Here is a 19,548-nt window from a genome sequence, read left to right on the forward strand (position 1 = left end):
CTGCCTCTCTCACATGTGCTGTTCTGTGTGCTCTGCTTTGACCCCAGAGGTCTGGAGGAGCTCTGATACTATGATGATGGTGATGTAAAGGTGAGGTGAACTGCACCTGGCTTTAAGTAGACACCAATAGAGATGTGAAAGTATAGTTTTGCAAATGGCAGATGGTAATTACGATATTGGGCTCCCACTTCTGTGGGGTTAGGTGCAACATCATTTAACTCTAGTGGATAAGAGGGGACAAAGGCACATCCTTGCCAACTGATACAGTGATACAGCTAATATCCTATATTGTGACTTAATAGGACAAGCGGAAGAATCGCTAGCCCTGTGCTCATGCTTATATACCTGAATGTGTTTAGGTCTATATAAAAGTGTGCCGGTTGCATTTAACACACTCTTCCTGTGGTGATTGGGTGTGTGTTCCCAAAAGCATGCAAGATTGTAACTCACCTCCCTTCCTCTGCTCATTCCCTGTCCTTTTCTTGCTTTGTCATCCCCCTTTCAGCAGCGACTACAATAGGCCTTTGCCTTTTCCAGTCTCACACCAAGATCCAATTAAAAAGGTAATCCACACACCTGCTGTGTGAGATAAAGCATTGTGTTTGTATCACTGATGAACTGTGCTCCTTCTTTCTTACTCTGAATTTGGATTTCTCCCTCATGCCCAGCCCTCATTTCTTTTCACATGTGTAGCTGTGTATCTACTTCTTTGTGTGGACATAATAAATACACACTATGAGAAGCTGAAGGAACAATACTGGACATATAAAACCTCCGTGAAAGTATGAGCAAATGTCAAGCTCCGTATACTGTTACCTACTAGATAGGATTTTTTTAACAAAAGAAAAGAACCGAACATGCATTTCACTACACGTGAGCATGTTTACATGTGAGCTAGTGTACAAATCCAACCTTTTTTCCTCACCCTGGGTTTTGCATGTAAATTTGACTTTAAAAGCCAAAGAAATGAGCAATTAACCTCAACATGAGTGATAAAAAATGTAAATCCAAGAAGTTTATGTAGTTTTGCCTCCTGCAGCAAATAACTACACATTGAGAGCTAATTAGCGCTGTAAGCTTTGATACCTGCCATAGAGAGTCGTTTTTAAGCAGCCCCAGCAAACTCTTTGATGGTATAACTCTACAGTCTAACCGAGTAGCAAGTGACTGCAAGCTACAAAGTGCTGAACAGGTTGCTGTCTCACTGCAAGTGGAACACAAGAACATCTTTTCTCCCTGCCTACTTCTCTGCCTCTTTGTTCAGTGTCCTTGATCTCTCTCTCTCTCCCAGCAGCCAGCATAGCAAATTGCAAAAGGATTTTTATTCCCCCCTTGGCTCGATTATTTCAGAAAAAAACAAGACACACAGCCAACCAAACTTACTTGTTAAAACGCTTTTAGTTTTTCATAGATTTAGTCTGTGCCCAAGGTTTCTGGTTACACTGCTTCCAGCCCAAATGTCTCCTCTTATGATGTTCTTAATCCACACAATGCTCCACGCTCTGTGGGATCCTGCCAGTTTGGTCTCCACATTTTTCTCGAGTCTTTTTTGGTGAATGAGCCATGATAGGGCACTCAGCTTGAACCCCTGCTGTGTCCTGTCTCTGGACAAATAAGGCTGTGATCTGTTCTGGGTTATGATTGCTGAGGCTACACTCAGCTGGGCCATAATGCTAATATTTCCCACAGGTGACTTTGTTTGATGGTACTCTATGGGCTATTGCAGGCATTAATGTTCTCCAAAGAGCTTGTGCTGACAGAGAGTTTCTAGCAGCCTCCATTTCTGATGAACATTTTCCTTTCTGCTTGGGTGTCAGAGGTCTCAGTATATCATTACAAGTGGAAAATGTATGTACATCTAGCAATGATACATCCATTAACCAATACATTATCATCCTCTGCTCTCAGACCTTGCGTGTCCTTGTGTGCTCTTCAGGATGTTAAAAAGCTTGGCTATACCATGTGCCGAGAGCTGCAGTGTGTCTATCACTCCAACACAGGATAAACTGCTAAACTATAGACTGTAATAATATAATAAAATATAATGAAGAGAAACGGTACAGCACCCCCATCCCCCCTTCTTTTTTCCAATTGGGGCAATGCCTGCGGCATTTAACAGAGGAAAAAGAAGAAGTCTGTATGAATTCCACTGAGGTCACACCCTTGATGTTTTTCTGCAAATTTGCAAAAAGAAAGAAAATCACACTTTACACTTTTCAAGAAGATAACGTATGGGCAAAAAAATTTATTTGTCGATTCCAGTATGGCAGATAAGGAAAACTACTGATAGAAATAATAATATCTGAACACATCATTACATTAATAAAAACTTTAAAATGTCATATGCATGTTTTTTCTTTTTTCCCTTTATTTTTACTTTTTCCTCTTCATTGTATGTCCTGTTCTTCTCTGTCTGTCCTAGTTCCTAAAAAACAGATACTGAGCAAAGGCCCATTTACAGCTCATTGATAAGACACAACATGCTGTTCAGTAAACATGCTCGTCAGACACTTTACCAGGTACCACTTTTGTCTTCAGAACTAAGTCATTCTTTGCAGCATAGATTCAAAAAGTTGCTAAAAAAAAAAAAAACCCCTCATTCATTAGAAATTTTAGTCTATAACGAGATGCTAACACCTCACAGTTGATGCAGATTTTTCTGTTTCACATCAATGATGCAAACTGTCCCTTTCAACCGAATCCCAAACATGCTCTATTGAACTGAGATGTGGTTACTGTGGAGGCCATCTGAGTAAAGCGAACTCACTGTCATGTTCAGAGAAGCAGTTTGAATTTGATTTGATTTTTGTGGAATGGCGCGTTCAGAGACAGAGACCAGTCAGTCACTTGAAAGTTTCTCTTTTTGGAGGATTCATTGTAAACCCTCAAGATAATTGTGGGGTAAGATCAGTTGATCAGCAGTTTCTGAAATACTCAGGCCAGCCTTCCTGTCACCAACAACCATGCCACCCTTAGAGGTATTTAAATGATCTTTCTTCCCCATTCTGATAATCAGTTAAAGTTCAGCAGGTCATCTTGATCATGTCTACATCGCTAAATGCATTTAGTTGCTACCATATAATTAGCTATTGTGGATACACTGTGTTTTTGGGACATTTTTTACATTTTCATGCTAATTCTGCTATTGCTATAAAGGATCTGAAAAAAAATCACTGCTGATGATTACTTAGTTAAAAAGTAGTTTAGAAAGTAGCACATGAAAAAGTGAGGGGATTGCACAATGAAATGAGAGTAACTCAAAAGAGAAAAAAAAGCAAATGTGAAAATATTGCTACAAAAGTTAAAGAAAGTTGGAAGAAAATTAGAAGTCCAGAAAGCAGTGGGAGTCTGAAGAGTCTAACAGAGACGAGAATATTTAAATACCCAAACCAGTCCAAAAGGCAGCAGGTGGGCACAGATAGCGTTGGTGCAGTGTGAGTTCAGGGTAAAAAAGAACTCGTCTGTTATGAAAACAGAAGCGCTTTGAAGGAGCACTGGTGGGAAGGCATTGGTGAAAAAACAGAGCCGATTTCAGCTGAATGATCCAGTCTTGATGAAGATGAGAACATGTGCGCTGAATAATTGTATGTAGGCCGGGGTTGTAAGTCATGCAGTTTAAGTAAAATGCAATTTACTTCAACTCACACCTTCATGCCGTTTCTATGTAAACACTGGTGCTTAATTGTGTTATTTAAGTTTCCTAGAAAATGTCAGCAAAGCTAGACAACATGACATTTTCAGGATTTAATTCTGATGACTGAAATGTTCAGAAAGATGATGACTAAGTTAACTGAGAAAATGTTCTTTAGTTGCAATCCTACTCATAGTGGCTGAAAGTTGAAGAGTGAGTTTAAAAAAAACAAGAATGGTGGTATGAGAAATAAGGTGAGAAAGTTTGTTGTCGAGATGATCTTACTTGTGTAAAACTGGCGGCCTCCTCCTGCTCATCTGTTTCAGTGATCTTTTATTATTGAATGGATTTGCATTGATTACAGCACTTTTCTGGTATAATGACCAAAATCCTCTACACAACAAGACCTTGATTTCACATCTATATTGATTCTACACTACATCCGTACCTATGGCCAGTTTAGATTCTGTAATTAAACTATGAAAGATAGTTGGAGGAAACCACATAGGTGCAGGGAGAGCATGTAAACTCCACACAGAAAGACGCCAGCTAACGAGGGGATTTGAACTCAGATCATCTCTGCTGTGAGACAACAGTAACAACCATGGCACCATGTAGTGGTCATGCATCAATGCATCAATTCATCCACCCAGTTTTGCATTCCTAGTGATGCCCCCCCCACTTCTTTTCTGCTTAATTTATCAGAAGCACAAGATCCTTAAAGTCCACCTGATTTTTCATTGGATTCCCTCTAAGGATGCTCTGTGCTTTTTATCCTGCCTGGCTAATTTTTTCGTTCTATGTTTTTGCTTTTTGAAGGCGTCTCCCTTTTGTTTTCACTTCCTTTGCCTCTTATGAAATAAATCCAGGGAGGTGGACTGGTCTGAGTGGTTGGCAGAGTAGATCTTCCTCTCATCTCTAGAGACGGGGCCCGCTGAGACCTCAGACATCTGCTTCACTGATGATAGTTACTGACTTCAATTTTCTGAGAGTGAATCTTTAGAGATTTTGTCTTCCTGCTAGATAAGAAAAAAACAGTAAAAAGTGCTTCTTGTAAAACTGCTAAAAACAAAACATGACCTCAGGAAGAACACACTGAGAATATGAGACCATTCTTATTTAATTGTAAAATTTAATATTGTTGCAAGACCAACACTTTAGATTTCTTATGTTATGACTAAACTAAATAAGCTACAGATAATCATTTATGTCCAAAATATATTCTTTTTTTTTTTTACATTTCTGAGGAAGGTATAAATTCAAGCCACTTTCAAACTTATGACAGATCTTCCTCTCTATCTGGCAGATGATCAGCGTGTCGAGGTTTGCAGAAATAACACCCAAACACAGGACTCACAGACAGGCAAGAACAAACTAAAACCAACCTTTATTTGGCAGGAAACCAAATTACATAACACAAAGTCTGCAAATAGAAGCATAAACCACACTGTGGCTGAAGAGGAGACTGAAACTACATGTACACAAGACATAATTAGGGAGAGTGGAAACACCTGGAGTAAAAAGACACAGCTGAAGTTTACTTAGAAAATTACAGGAAGGAAGTAAAAGTGGACACAAGACACAAAAGACCAGCAGATATCAAAATAAAACAGGAAGTAAGACACAATTAAACAAGGGAATCACTAACTGAAAGGAAACTAACTGAAAACAAACTCCACAAAATCTTCAGTAACCAAAAACTAACAAGAACTGAAGACTCAACATACAAAGCAATATAGAGATCAACTTAATATAGATCAACTTTGGGTGCTAACAAAGAATAAAGAACTCATAAAGAACACAAACACAGATGGTCAAACGACCTTTGAGCTCACAAAAAACTAAAACAACCGGGTCAGAGACCAAGGGACCATGACATGTTGGACGGAGACATTTGGATGCACCTTTGAAGAGCTGTGTTTGTTTTGTTTACTGACTCATGCAAGAAAATGACAGGAGTCAAAAATAAAGCACAAACTATAAATGGATTCGTTTTACAAGAAGACTACAACACAGACACTTCTTAACCTGCCAGAATGTGACAGATGCTGGAATTAGAGTTGCATTTAAAAAGATATATACAAATGAATAAAACTATAGCTATGTTGAGCATGTAGACTCACTAGAAAATGTGACACAAACCAGCGTCTTCCCACTTTACAGAGCTATCCTTTGGAACCAGGCATGAACACAAATTTTGCTGTAGATTCATGTTTGTTTGTGGCTTTGCAAACGTGTGTTCCCTGTCTATGGCTCCATATCTCTACTGGTGTGTTTATTCAAAGATCATAATAATGCCAGAGAGTATGTTCTTTCAAAACAGAAGTTGTGTCTTGGCAAATGACGCAAGCCTATTTTTACACTCAGCGAAGACGGATGCGATTTCTGCCTTCTGCATCAAGCTTCGTATTTGCACCCATCTGTGTTAGCTAGTTAACCTTCAGGTGCAGTGGAGTTGCACTGGTGTGTTTGGCATTAGAATGGGGTGCAGAGCAACAACTAGATGGGCCAAAATTATATTGAAAACTTACAGAGATATACAGTGATTCACATTTGTGAATGGCACAGTTTGGCTCATGATTGTCTTTCAGGCGAAGTTTGCTGCTTAAAACTCCTACCTGTGAGTTTTAGGAGCAGGGAAACTATACAGTGTCTGTGCTGACATTTACTTTAATGATTTTATGCAATGTCAGAAGTTACATTTTGGAACTGTTTCTTGTTTAATGGGTTTTAAACAAGCTCATCCTTGAAGTTTGGTATAATACAGAAATATTTTATTGCAAATTTTGACTGCTTGTCATGGAAATGCTCTTTGAGGTACAGCGGGGAGCACTTAAGTGTGATTGTTTGGTTTGAGAGAAAGAGATAGAATGAAGGAGAGGCAGACATAGAGAGCCCTATTGGCATTATTTCCCTCTAATCCTCTTTGTGCTACACCTGGCTGGCATATTAATGATGGCGAAATGACCTAGATTTCTTTCTAAGCACATTCATACTCAAAAACACAAAAACAGGATGATTCAGTTGGTTGAATTTTATTTTGTGTGATTTTCTGTCAGCACTGAATTCCCGGAAAGCACCAAGATACACATTCACTCTTGATAAAAGATGGACTCTAAGACTAAAAAAGTCACTCCGGTTTCAGCTGTCTGAGCTTCTTCAGTGGCTACATAATGAAAGCAGTTGGTACTTTCAAAAAGAAGCTACGATATTCAGCACATCAAAGATCACATTGACGATGTCCTTTGATATTGCGTGCCCTCTCCTCAGATAAACCGTTCACGACTAAGAACACTGAAGAATCCACACTTTGATACATTCACTGCTAACATAACACTGACAGCAGAGCTATTTTTACAGTTTCTGTATTTAGATTCTTCACTGGTTCACATGGGATTGTAGCTTGCTCTTTAATTCACTGCAGCAGTGCTCCACAACTGACAAAAATCTTTGTGGAAAGATAGAGGGTGGACTTGTGTGGGCGTTTAGGTCTATTTAACTTTTTGCAGAAGCAATCAGAGAGAACACTGCTGTTGCCGCTTAATATGGCAACAGCTCTATCTATGTGAAGGCCCCTCTGAGCCGCACATCTCTGGAGACAACTCATTTGGAGACAACGGTATTTGGATGGCTGCAGAAGACAGCTGCAGAGTGCTTGCGTCCATCTTCTGTGCAGCGACTCAATGTAAAAATTAAAGTCGAGTTTTAAAAGTTTTAAATGACAACTTTTCCATTATTTTGCATTTATATTCTGAGGGCGCACATCTGTTTCTGTGCATCTGTTGTAAAGGAAGATTCAATATTTATCAAAATGATATAAATAAGTGAATAATCAAAGCTGAACTGAAATATAGAAAACAAATTTTCACTCAAATATTTTGCTTAAAGGATTTTGATCTCCTGTACATGGAAGAATGTTATTCCCTCCACCTCCCTCTCTGGAAATAAATTCAATAGGACACAGAGGAGCAGAAAGAAATGCCAATCCGCACCTGTTTTGGGGGGGAAGAAGCTGAGGCACAGAGGGCAGCCAGAACTGATCCGGAGGGATGCAGGAGGCAAAACCTGTTAATCCCTGTGACATTTTAGCTTAGACCTCTCATCAAAGCCTGTGGGCTGCTGTGCTGCCCAGGAAAAAACGAAGGTTGGAGGACAACAAGGCGGGGTGTTTGTGAGAGACTGAAGGAGATGAAGGTTGAAGGACGGGTGGACAGACAGGCAGGCAGGCCGACAGATGTGCAGAGACAGTCAAAGATAGACAAGCAGATGTCGGGTGAGTGCGAGGAAAGAAATTCCTAAAAAACAGCAGTTCCTGGTTTAGTAGAATTGCTGATTAAAACTATGGCACCCTTGACAAAGAGGCTGGTTTCTCCTCATTTGCTCGTCTGTGTCACGTTTTCTTTGTTCAAATTGCAAACATCATCATATTCTGAGATAATGCCCTCTGCATGCTAAGCTCCTGGTGATGTTGTACCCTGTGGTTCAGTTTTCTCTAACTCAGTGCTAAATTAGTGCCTCACAGCCTACTGGGCCTTGACTCTTCCCCGTGGGCATGGTTTCTGCAATACCGCACAAAACAGCAGCATACCTACCTCTATCTGTCCCCACCTTGAACATACCCTCTCTGTCCATATCATTGCACTGCACACCAGCTCATCTGCCTCCAGGATTCATGGAGATCCCTGCAGGGTGGGACTGGGTGCCAAATGCTCCTACAGAAGTAAAATCACTGCAAGTTAAATTCAAAACAGAAATCACAAACGTGAAACCTGACCGACTGCATGTTTCAGATTATTTTAAACTGTTTACTAAGCCAGTCTACACCTTCTTCTTTGTGTTAGTCGTCACTAAATGAAGCTGCATGTGCTGTGTGACAATTTGTTCACTTGTAATATGTGTTAAAAAAGTGAAGGTCCCTTGCTGCTCATTGGATGCTTGCCTGATCTTGGATGAAAAAGAAAGAACGGAAGAACAGACAAACAGGGGATTATAGCACAAAAGAGACCGGTTTTTACTTCAAGCCTCACAAAAATGAGTCAGATGATCAAATGTAATGAAGAATGTCCCTCAGAAGGCCTATGATAATCTCCTGCATCCAAATGGGAAAAGGAAAAAAAAAGAAGTACAGGAAACTACTTGATTACATACTTCGGGTGACTTTCAAACCCCGTGTGTGCGCGTGATGAAATACCTTCAATGTTCACTGCAACAGTCCAAGCAAGGTGAACGCTGTGAAGTTTTTGTTTCAGAGTGAATGATGTCTGACTGGGGTCATTCACTCATTTCAATACGGCCCAGGTGAATACCTAAACATTTCATTTACGCTCAGTGTTTGCTCTGAAGATTACATTATTAATCCACAGAGAGAGGGGATTATGGTTTGTGATCCAACTGATTCAGAAGGGACAGTCGGGACAAACTAAATTGAGGTCATAATATGATAGGACAGATTTTGTGTCCTTTGATCTCTATCTAGATTCATAATAGCATCAGTGTCTTACTATAGCTGCAGCTGTTTGACTGGAACTACATCTTGCTGGGAATAAACAACATGTTTAATGTATTTTGTCATTCAAAAGGGCGACTTGTTCTCTAGAGGTTTATGCGAGGCTCCTTTTATTTCATATATCACATGTGTACACGCCTTGTTCTTTCACACCCACAGATATTGTCACTTAGACATCTTCTGCAGGCTGTGTGGGTGTGAGCAGACCGACAGCTCCCCCAACCCTTTCTTTGATACCACCTGCCAGACTGAGATGATTTTGTACCTTTTTATCATTCCCACCATCCCAGTGCCATGCTAACTCAACATGGTATGTACTGTAGGAAATAATCACTATAGCAGAAGAAGCTACTTTTAGCTGCTGCCTTATTCACAAGGGTTTGCCACAGCAGGTAGCTCCACATATTTGATTTGCCAGATTTTTTTTTTTTTACACCCTTTCTGATACAACCCCCAAGGGATTTGTGTCTACTCCCACAGATGAACTGGGGATCTTTTGCTTGATAGGTATATGTGTAACTCACTACACTATAGAGCCACTAAATAATGAACACAGTATTGTGTTTAAGTCTAGCAGTGGATCCAAAAAGACAGCAAGATGCTTCGTTTTCAGTTTGGTTTAGTTTCCAGAAAGAGTTTTGTTATTGCAGTTTAGATTTTCTTTTCTTTTATGAGTTATAGTTTTGATTTAATGGATGTTTTCATTTTTATTTGTTTAAAAAAAAAAACCACAAGAGCAGTATTTAAAAATTTCTGAGGTATTAAAAGACAAAAACATCTTTCTGAAGGCAGCTGAGTCCCAGCCACCAGTAAATATACACACCAAAGCCTCCTCGTGCCAGTTGTGTTGACCAAACTGACAAAGACCAATAGAACGGGGCTGTCAAAGATAAGGCCAGGGTCTAGAATCGGCCCAGCAAAGACTCCAATCCGATCCACTGGAAAGCTGAAAAATGTGAAGGAGGACATAAATATTTGGACGTTTAACATTTTGCGACTTTTCCTGCTGATAAAGATCCCGTGGCCATTCAGGCTAAACCAAAGGAATTAAGTAACAGTTAAACAATTAAATGACAAACATGTTCCTGTTTTTCACCACCTACAGAAAGTTTGGTTTAAAAAAAAACATTTTGTGTGAATTAACATAAACTTATATTTTATAAATACAGAGAGTCTGGGCGTCGAGCTACCAGAACTTTTCTGTAATTTTACACACTTATCATCCAGAAAAACTGAAACATGCTGTTGAAGTTGCACTTCTGTGTCTTATTTTAAAACACTTAAGGGACATAATGTGTAGTTAAACATCTTTATGCTGACATAAAGGGGAAATGTACTCATTTGGCCCACTTAAGAACAGTGTGGGCTGTATGTGCCCCACGGTGTAAAAGTAGTTTTGACTGCTATAGAATTCTTCTTTTTGTGCACATTTTCCTTTCATACTGACTTTTTAAGTACACGTAATGGTTTTTGTTTTGAACTATTTTTAGCTTAACTGCAAAAATATTCCTGTTTCCAATTAGTTTATTGTGAAAACATTTATAAAACTTTGTATTTTTCTTTACTTACCCTTTTATTTCATTTCAGGATTTTGTTTTTAGTTCACTTTAGGTTTCTCCAGAGTAGCTTTGTGTGTAACTGTTTAGATTTAGTTAAGTTTTTATTAGTTTCAGGTTTAGTTTGAGTCTTTTTAAATGTTACTATATGGAGGGTATTTGTCAGAGGGAAGATTTAGGGAAATCACAATATGCATTACAATGCAAACACAACAGTTTTTAAGGGTCAACTCCAGACAGCCTAATAAATGTACACCAAAGCCTCCCTGGAGCAGGTTATGCTGACAAATTCTACCACAATGATTAAAACTTGAAATTTGAATTCATTGGGCAGGGCCTGCTGTAATAAAAGAACCTCTGAGCACTTTTATTAAGAAAATCTGTAGCTAAACTACTAAATACGACACACAAAAGTATGCACTATGGACTCATAAGATATAAATAACTAGCAGCCCCTCACAGCAACAACAAGTCATGAAACTTTTTCACACATATGCAATCGTTTCTTTTATTTTTATTTCTTAAATTAGTGTTACGTTCGTTATAGTTTCTTTTTATCGTTGACCACTGGGGGGCAGTCAAGCGTGCGTCCTGACTGGTCTACAGGGTGTCGCCACACAGCTCACACACAAAGGCTGTCTAGATCATTTGTAAAGATGGCTCACAAGGTTTCCAGCCTCGTAATGACATGACTGAAGTATTTAGTAATTTTCTCACTTCCGCTTCAAGTATTAGGCTTACGATTAATGTTTTAAATCGTAATTCCGACCAAATCATTTTTCTTTGAAACAACTGGGACGTTGTTTCAATTTAGTTTGGCAAACAAATGAAATTTATCTCCAGTCGAGGAATTAAAATGTGTGCTTTAATCAGAAAAAACGTGCAATGAGTGTTACTGAAACTAATTGATTTAGAAATACATTTTTGAAGGAATTAACAAACCCAACACCAAAATTAGAATAAAATGTGATTTGCCTCCCTTTTCGGTGTACAGTGGTTTAATTAATCTTCCAAAGGCCATTTGAGCGGTTTCATTTGTCGAGTTATTTCTTCATTTCCTGAAAAGCGACTAATCATTGCTCATTTAATTAACATGGGTCCTTGAATTCGGGGGGGATATGGTAAAACAGGAACGGTGAACAAGTTTCAGGATGTGCGTTCAGCTATTGGATGCTGGATCGTGTGAGTGCCAAGCAACGGCGAAGGCAAACAAATAGACCCGCCTCCTCTGAGCCCATGGCGTATTTGTAATTGGACGACGGACTTGTCATTCCTCGTCCTCTCACGTTAGGTTGCTCTGCACCGTAAGATGCTCAATTGATGGGCGTACTGAGCTGTGCAGGGACTGGAGATACCCTCCTTCATTGTAGCAAAACAAAACCATGTTCTCTCCCGGTTATTCCTCAGCTTGTTGCTGGGCTCTCCGCGACACCCTTCCTGGACCTCAGCTGGTTTTTATTTTTATTTTTTTTTACTCCCAGTGCTCGTTGACACGCAGGTCTGATGATGCTGTTGCGGCGTTTTAATGGGAAAAAAAGCTCATGAGAGAAAAAACAACACAAGGTAGTGCATCCCAGCAGTGCCACGTATTGTGCTTATTTGTTTAATCCTGGTGAGGTGCTCTCTTGCTTGTGGTCTTTCTTGTGTTAATTGTGCAGTCGGACAGTGCTGCTAGCCTACTTTGGGAGAATGAGGTAAAAAAAAAAAAAATGCACCTGCTGTGAAGACAACGGAGAAACCAGAGCACATGGACATCTCTTCCCCGGACCTCAAATTATTGCACAGTCGCTTTTGAGTAACCCACCTTTGTTACGCCGCCATGGAGCGGTTTTTTATCTGCATCTCGTAATATTTACTGGTCGCTGGGCTTTAAACCCACCCGAGTACGAGGATGACAGCTGATCGCCCCTCCTCTCCCCGGACTTCAATAAAAACGCGCTCCAGCTGAACGCGCTGCCATCGATTGGAAGCCAAGCTCTCTGTGTGCGCTGTGTTTAACAATAGATGGAGCGCGGAGGGTTGTGACATTTGGCCGATTGCCACCCTGACCTTTCCCCCCCTTCCTAGTCCAGTTACCTCCAGGTTTCTCTGGCAGTAGCCCGCGTTTCACTGACGGCCACTTCACTTCATTTGTGCTCGGCGGTAAAAAGATTAAATGACCCACCTGCAGAAATGCTAAGTGCGACCACATCTCATCTCGGAAACTACACTTCTCCTCTCACTCTTTGATACTTTGCGCTAAAGCCGTGGTCGTGGATGATCCTCGAGTAGCCGATAAAACCGTCGTGGTGTCAGCATGGGCTTGAGCTTTAGGGGATTTGCGTAGATTATCGTCGGACTGCTATTTTATTCCCACCGTCGCAGAACTCAGCGGCTTTTGATCCGCAGTCCCTTTTTCCTCCGCTTCCCCTCGGACGCCTGTAAAACTCCAGCAGGGAAGCCTGAACCCGCGGTTTTCGTGTAGGGGAGGGGAGACAACGGACTGCATTCATAAACGATGACTGCCACGGAGGTGTTTGCTACCAGATCTGAGGATACAACGAGTTTGGCACTGCTGGCACCCCGTGGATGTGGGAGGACGAGACGCGCATTGGGGCTGTAGTTAACACTCGCAGGGATGCCGTCGCTGTGACTGGGAGAGGTAGTCCTTCAGCAGAGCCGCGAACAGCCCAGAAACACAACACAGCAGCGCCCGAACAGTCAGCAGCCTTCCGGACTCGTTTTAACCATCTACCGGGCGCCTACCGGAGGATGTTTCAGCGAGGATGCTGCGCTTCCCCGTGAAGAAGATCCGGAAGCAGTTCAAGCTCCTGCTGCTGCTGGTACTGCTCACCTCGGCGGTTTGGTTCACTTACCTGCACATCAACCAGGGCAAGACTATCAAACTACACTTCAACTACGGAAAAGGTAGATTTTGTTAAGAGAAACCTGTCTGTTCGTTTCATACAAGTTTTCTAAGAGGAGTACCGGAAACAAACATTTAACAATCATTTTATGAAAACTGTTTTAATCATTATCTAAAGTAACACTGCTATAAAGTTAACACCTAGAATAGCGAGCTCCTGTAGGATGGGTAGGAAAAGTAAGATTTTAATGCCATACAGTCTCTAAACAGTTACATAGTTGTAGCTCAGATGTTTTCATGAAACAAACGCTCTTCTGGCTTTGACACATTGCTCTCCTTTGTTTGCTGTGATGGGTAGAACCTGATATACTACAACAAGTAACACTCTCACAGAGAGAGTGAGAGCATGTCTTATAAATTAGCCAGAGCTTTTTTTTCTTTCTCCAGGCTAAGAAAAAAGCACCTGTTTATGTGTCCAGGTCCAAAGTCAAGCCCTCACCTTCAACATCAATAATCAAAGTGGTGCTTGTGAAGGTGGCTTCAGAGGTCACAGCAACGGCTGAAAAATATTAGAAGGTGGGCAGTGCAGCGAGAGGCACATTTCCACCTGCTGCTGTTGTCCTTCTTATTACCAAGGCTTGATTGCGTTTATCCACAGTGCACAGCAGTAGCGGCTGGCTGTAACAGTAGATGATGCTGAGCATTACAGGAATGGCTGATGATAAAAAGTACTGGAACTAATACACCACCGGCGAGCCTACTTCAGATTTAACGCTGGGTGCTGGTGTGCCTGTATCTCTTGCAGCTGTCTGTGTAAAGTGATATGCAATAATTATGATGTCCTTGAAACAGTGGGCACCGTCCGTGCACATGCACACATGGCTGACTGACATACAAGGATCATTCCATTGTGTCTGATCTCAGTGCTGGGGTTTCCCCAGTGACAGACCAGATATAGTTTATGATCATGAGAATCCTGAATCATATGGAGGGCTGGAGACTGCCCAATATCATTTATTTACTGCTGCTAAGTTAGTTGTAAAGTTGTGTCAGGGCTTTGAGTATAAATGCCCAGCAAAGTATTCCTACACTGACTCTTTTATGAAGCAAATATTATTGTTCCCTGCAGGTTTACTGCAGATCACTCGAGGAATAAAAAATGCACATTAAACTGCTGTATTCACAAAGGTTACATTTATTGAAAATATTCACACTCATGGTTTTGTATCCATAACCTGTGTTCACATATATGGAAGCTCTTCACTACCTGTGATTTATTTATTTATTTTTGCTATTGCTGCAGTGTCGTTCCTGATTTTGCATTAATTAGCCCAAGAGCATGACAGTTCCTTTCAGTGAGTGAAATCACGGACCTCAGCACACACAGATATTTTCAATATACTTATGCTCGTCTTCTTAAGGGTTCCTTTAATAAACTGCCTTTGTGACGTGTCTGCTGTGGCTGTCTGGTGAGGAAGGAAGCTGTTATGCTTGCAGTACCGATCTATGTGTCTAATTGACTGTCTTCCTTTTTAGTAGGCATCTGAGCAGGTCAACTTACTTAACCTCTTATGAATAACATGTCCCTTCTCGCACTAAGGGTTTCTAAGTGAGATGTAGCCATTACTGGAAATGGGGCTCTATGAAGTGTGTAAATATTCATATTGGGCTGCCAGCTTTTTTTCTTTTTTCCCCACACAATCTTCAATTGATTCTTAGCAGTGAGGTGGGGCAGGTAGAAATAATGTAATTTCATTTTTGGCCTGATTACGACATTATTTCAATATGAAGTGACACTGTCAAATTTCCATTCTGGTCGTCTGTATTTTGGAGGAAATTAGATTTATCTTGACCCAATCTTCTCCGTCTTTTTTTTCTTGTTCGTTCTTCATCATCCACTAGATGAAGTGTTACTGCCTTATGACCAGCAGGGCTTTGAGAAACAGAAGCATGAAGAGCCCAGCGGAGGCCATTCCAGCTTAATTGTGACTAATGTTGTGAGAAGCTGTATTCCGATAGTTTCTCAAAAAAGCAGAAAAGTGAGAATCCAGTTTGAACATGGAAACAGAAAGGATGAACTCTGTCTGATGAGAGTCTTTGTGTTGCAGAGAAAGAAAAGTGCTCTCAGTGGGTGCTGATGGCCTTGAGCAAGATTCTGTTTTGGTTTTACCCAGCGACTTACCTTTTGCGTGGCATAAGTAAACCAAATTATTCGAACGTTTGGATATTTTGTCTGAGCTGTTTTTCACTGGTCTACTTGGAGTGAGATGCATTGTCACTTGTGGAAAAGCGTTGTTTTCGTGCTGAAGGCAGGAGGTAGGACATGTGACGCCCACCTGCTCACTGGGAATTCACTGGAGTATTAACTGTGCTATTCACACATGGGTGCAGAACCTTGCGCAGGAGTGCTGGCATGTTAAAGACCAGCTCATGTTCAATCTGACCGCATCTGCATTAGAAGTGTCATTAGGCCTCTTTGGTTCAGGATTGTCGTCATTCAGAGCACTAAGTCAGCCACAACCGTGCTAAATTATTATACCACTAAATTATTAAATACAGGATGAATCTGTGTGATAGACCAGTGGCAACAGGGCGATGGGCAGTCCACTTAGTTTTTTGTGATTTTAAAGCTTGTAAGGTGGAAGCATGAAGTGAACTATTGATTCTGTCACTATAAGCACATGTAGCTTGTAAAGTGAGGGATAAAACACGAGTAGACTCTTTCTAGCTTTTTTCTGACCCTTTGGACTCTCTTTGAAAAAGGAACTGTTGGCCAAGAGGTTTTTTCTCATATCCCATTAGGGAATCTACAAACCCAACAATCTTTATTTTCTATGTTTATAATAAGATGATTGACTATGATATACTGAATAGACCAGTCAAAGAAATATAATTTTATTTTAATGAGACATTTGTAAATATATGAGCGTTACTTAGGGCATTTAATTATATTTTCTTGAAAGCCATGCTAGCTGTTGCACCTATGATTATGACGAAAGCCAAAAGGTATAATTAAATAGTTTTATGACGGCACACTGGCCAGACTGGCCTTTATTTAATCTGAATTTTAATGAAGATGTGTTTTGGCAGGTAAATCAGCAGTGCATATTAGATGAGTGCCACATTTACCTAGCCACCCAGTCGTACAGCAGCCCCCCTGTTTTCCAGCTTCAACAGGTCCACTGGAATGGGCGAGAAGGCAAAGGGGGAAAGCTTGCTGCTGCATACAGCCCTCTATTGATTAACTGCGATTACACACGTGGCGGTTCATGCATGTGCATACACGCAGCCACCCCTCATATAAACACAGATGTGGTGCCTGTGTTTGTCGAACGGCACATAATCCAAACATACCTTTCCTTGCATCACCGTGGATAAAGAGGAAGTCGAAGAGGAGGAAATCTCAGGATTTTCAACAGCTTGACTGCTTGGTTGCCCATGGAGACAACATATGGGAAAGGCGCATGTGGTGCTTGGAGCTTATTTTATGAAGACAAGTGCATTCATAGGTTTCCAGGAAGCATGAATCTATTAAATATCTAGATGGAATTTGAAATTAAAACAGACGCATCTTATAGATGCGTTGTCATAAAAATGTAATAAATCTTGAGGGGGGAAAAAACTAACCAAGTCACATACATAATCACATTCAAGCATTCAGATGTAGTTGCAGTTGGACATAAAGTTTGATTTGGCTTGTTGTTGTTGTATCTCGGCAGCGGCAGGCTCAGGTTGGCTCGCTGTCATGGTAACCATGCCCTCCGGTGTCACTTTTCCTAATTTTAGCTCTTGAGGTTCTTATGGTTGGTCACTCTTGCACCAAACTGGTAACAGACACTGCTTTTACATGAAGGCCTGAAATTACCGAAAACCAAAAAATAAAGAAGTGACTAGATAAAAATATATCCAATTAAAACAACATTAAAGTAAACATGGGCATTTATCAGTAATTTAAAATGTAAATGGTCCTTTGGAACAGTATTATTTGAAACTGTAGTGGGGTTTCACTTCTCTGTACAAGATTCTGACTGAATGCTGTCGTCTCTGTTGAGAGCCTCGGCTCAATCAAGCAGTAGTCGACACCTTAACACAAAAGGAATGACAGCGTCTTCATTTGTATAATGAGGTAAAATATGTAAATGTATAAAAAATTAGTAAGTTAATAAATATATCTGCACTTTATAGAGACTTTGTGATCTATCAGGATTTAAAATCTTAAACACATAGCAGTTTTTTATTCATCGTTTATTCATGTAGTGGTGAATATAATAATATATCTTCCTTTTCAGCTTTCTAAATAATGCAGTTACCCACAGTGCCCACTTGCACTTTGATAGTTGGTAAAGAAGCAAACAAACAGAGATATACACCCTCTGCTTAGTAAAAAGCAGTTATGGAACTTTTTATAGTTTTATATCTTAGGTGTATTTTTTTTTTTTTATTTAGTCGAGCCCAGCGAGAGCGCAGTGTGCAGGTCTGCATCAGGTGAATGGTTTGAGCATGTTGAAGTGAGGGACAGGTGTGAACCCAGCTGGGTAGTTGGGATTTTAGAGATTGCTTCCACTTTGGTATCTTGTTTCTTTGCGAAAGAGCTCGGGCACTTTTCATCAAAGTAAAATGTGAAAGCACTGAGTTATGAAATTGCAGCCGGACTACTGTTGCAATTTATATTCTTGCAGTCCCACACAGAACTGTTTCTGAAGGTATACAAGCACATGATTCAATTTCCAGGTGGACGTTTGCTGTGATCTGAAAATTGAAAATGGAATCTCAAAATGTTCCTGCCTCCGTTCACCGTTATTGAGAGATAATTAAATGTAACAATTAACATTATGCATGAAACTGTCATTTAATTTGACATCTTATTCCATTTCAGCAGTTGAGTCATAAAAGTATACCCGTGTGGCATCTGTTAGATTGCGTCTTGGGAGCTGGGGTAACTGCCACAGGCTCAACCATGAATCTGCCCCACAGCTTATTTGTCCAACCCAGTAAATCTCTCTTTCTTTGGCTTATTCCGCAGCCAGGATAAACTGTTTCTGTAACAGCTCAGACTGCATCCTCGATGTGCTTCGGACGCGGTGGGATCTGCCTGTCAAAGGTGGAGACAAGAGAAGGATTAAGGGAGGGAAATGATACCCTACACCTTTGATACGTTCAGTACATGAATTTGATTACATTTCCTTTTGCACACACAGTCAGAATTTGTGTATTTCCTCAGTAACGCTTTTGGCTTCCTCTTGCAATTCATTTCGCATTTTCTTTCTAATGCTAAAGCAATTGCACAGTGCTGCTGGACAGAATGTAAAACAGCTCAAAGATATTTCACACTCAGCATGTGTTGCATTCACATGCCCACAGTGCATTTCATGACTCCTAAGTGTTGCATGTAAGATTTAACAGATGCGGATATAGAATTGAGAAACGAAAGAGGCCGGGTTGATAGGTCAGTAAAAAGCACTGGAAAAAACACAAGTCCAGAGTGTGTTAACCTCAGGGTTAATGAAATTTGTGTTGGCCTGCCTAACGAGCCACCATCAAGGTACCAGCTTTGCCCCATGCAGATGAGATCTCTGGCCTGCTGCCACAGCTTTGCCGCAGGAGATTTGTCTGTGTATGTGCAAGAGTAAGCGAGTGAAACAGAGAGATTTTGTGCAAAAGGGAGCAAGTGTGTATGTGTGATGTAGTCTGTTTTTTTTCTCTTTCTTTTTTTTCTTTTTGCGTGTGTGTTTTTGCATGTGTCTGTGAGTGCACACCTCCCCGCTCTCGCTGCCGTCTGCACTTTAGGCCCAGTGTTTAGCCGAGCAGAAGAGGAAGCAGCTGAATGATGGCACTGTCTGCCCACTGGCACGCTTGCTATGATTGGGGCGAGGTGGGGAGCCGGTTGGGGTGGGGTAAATTGGGGAGGAGCGACTGGGCAGAAGAAGGACACCCTTCTCATGCAACAGGTGGGACATGCAGCAGAATGCATCATGGGAGGATGTGGCTATGACTCATGACCGAAGCCATT

General features: G+C 40.8%; 1 protein-coding gene across 1 annotated transcript in view; it reads left to right on the plus strand.

Annotated features, from left to right (window-relative positions):
- The first annotated feature begins 11,920 nt into the window (after nucleotides 1–11,920).
- Nucleotides 11,921–19,548, plus strand: part of b4galnt4a (beta-1,4-N-acetyl-galactosaminyl transferase 4a) — a 145,595-nt gene continuing 137,967 nt past the window's right edge. The window contains exon 1 of the mRNA XM_084932971.1: nucleotides 11,921–13,600. Coding sequence (XP_084789097.1) covers nucleotides 13,459–13,600 — 142 coding nt within the window. The 5' untranslated portion in view covers nucleotides 11,921–13,458. The remainder of the gene's footprint in view (nucleotides 13,601–19,548) is intronic.

This window comes from Perissodus microlepis, chromosome 7, assembly GCF_051167445.1.
Source record: "Perissodus microlepis isolate ML-2025 ecotype Zambia chromosome 7, ASM5116744v1, whole genome shotgun sequence".
NCBI lineage: Eukaryota > Metazoa > Chordata > Actinopteri > Cichliformes > Cichlidae > Perissodus > Perissodus microlepis.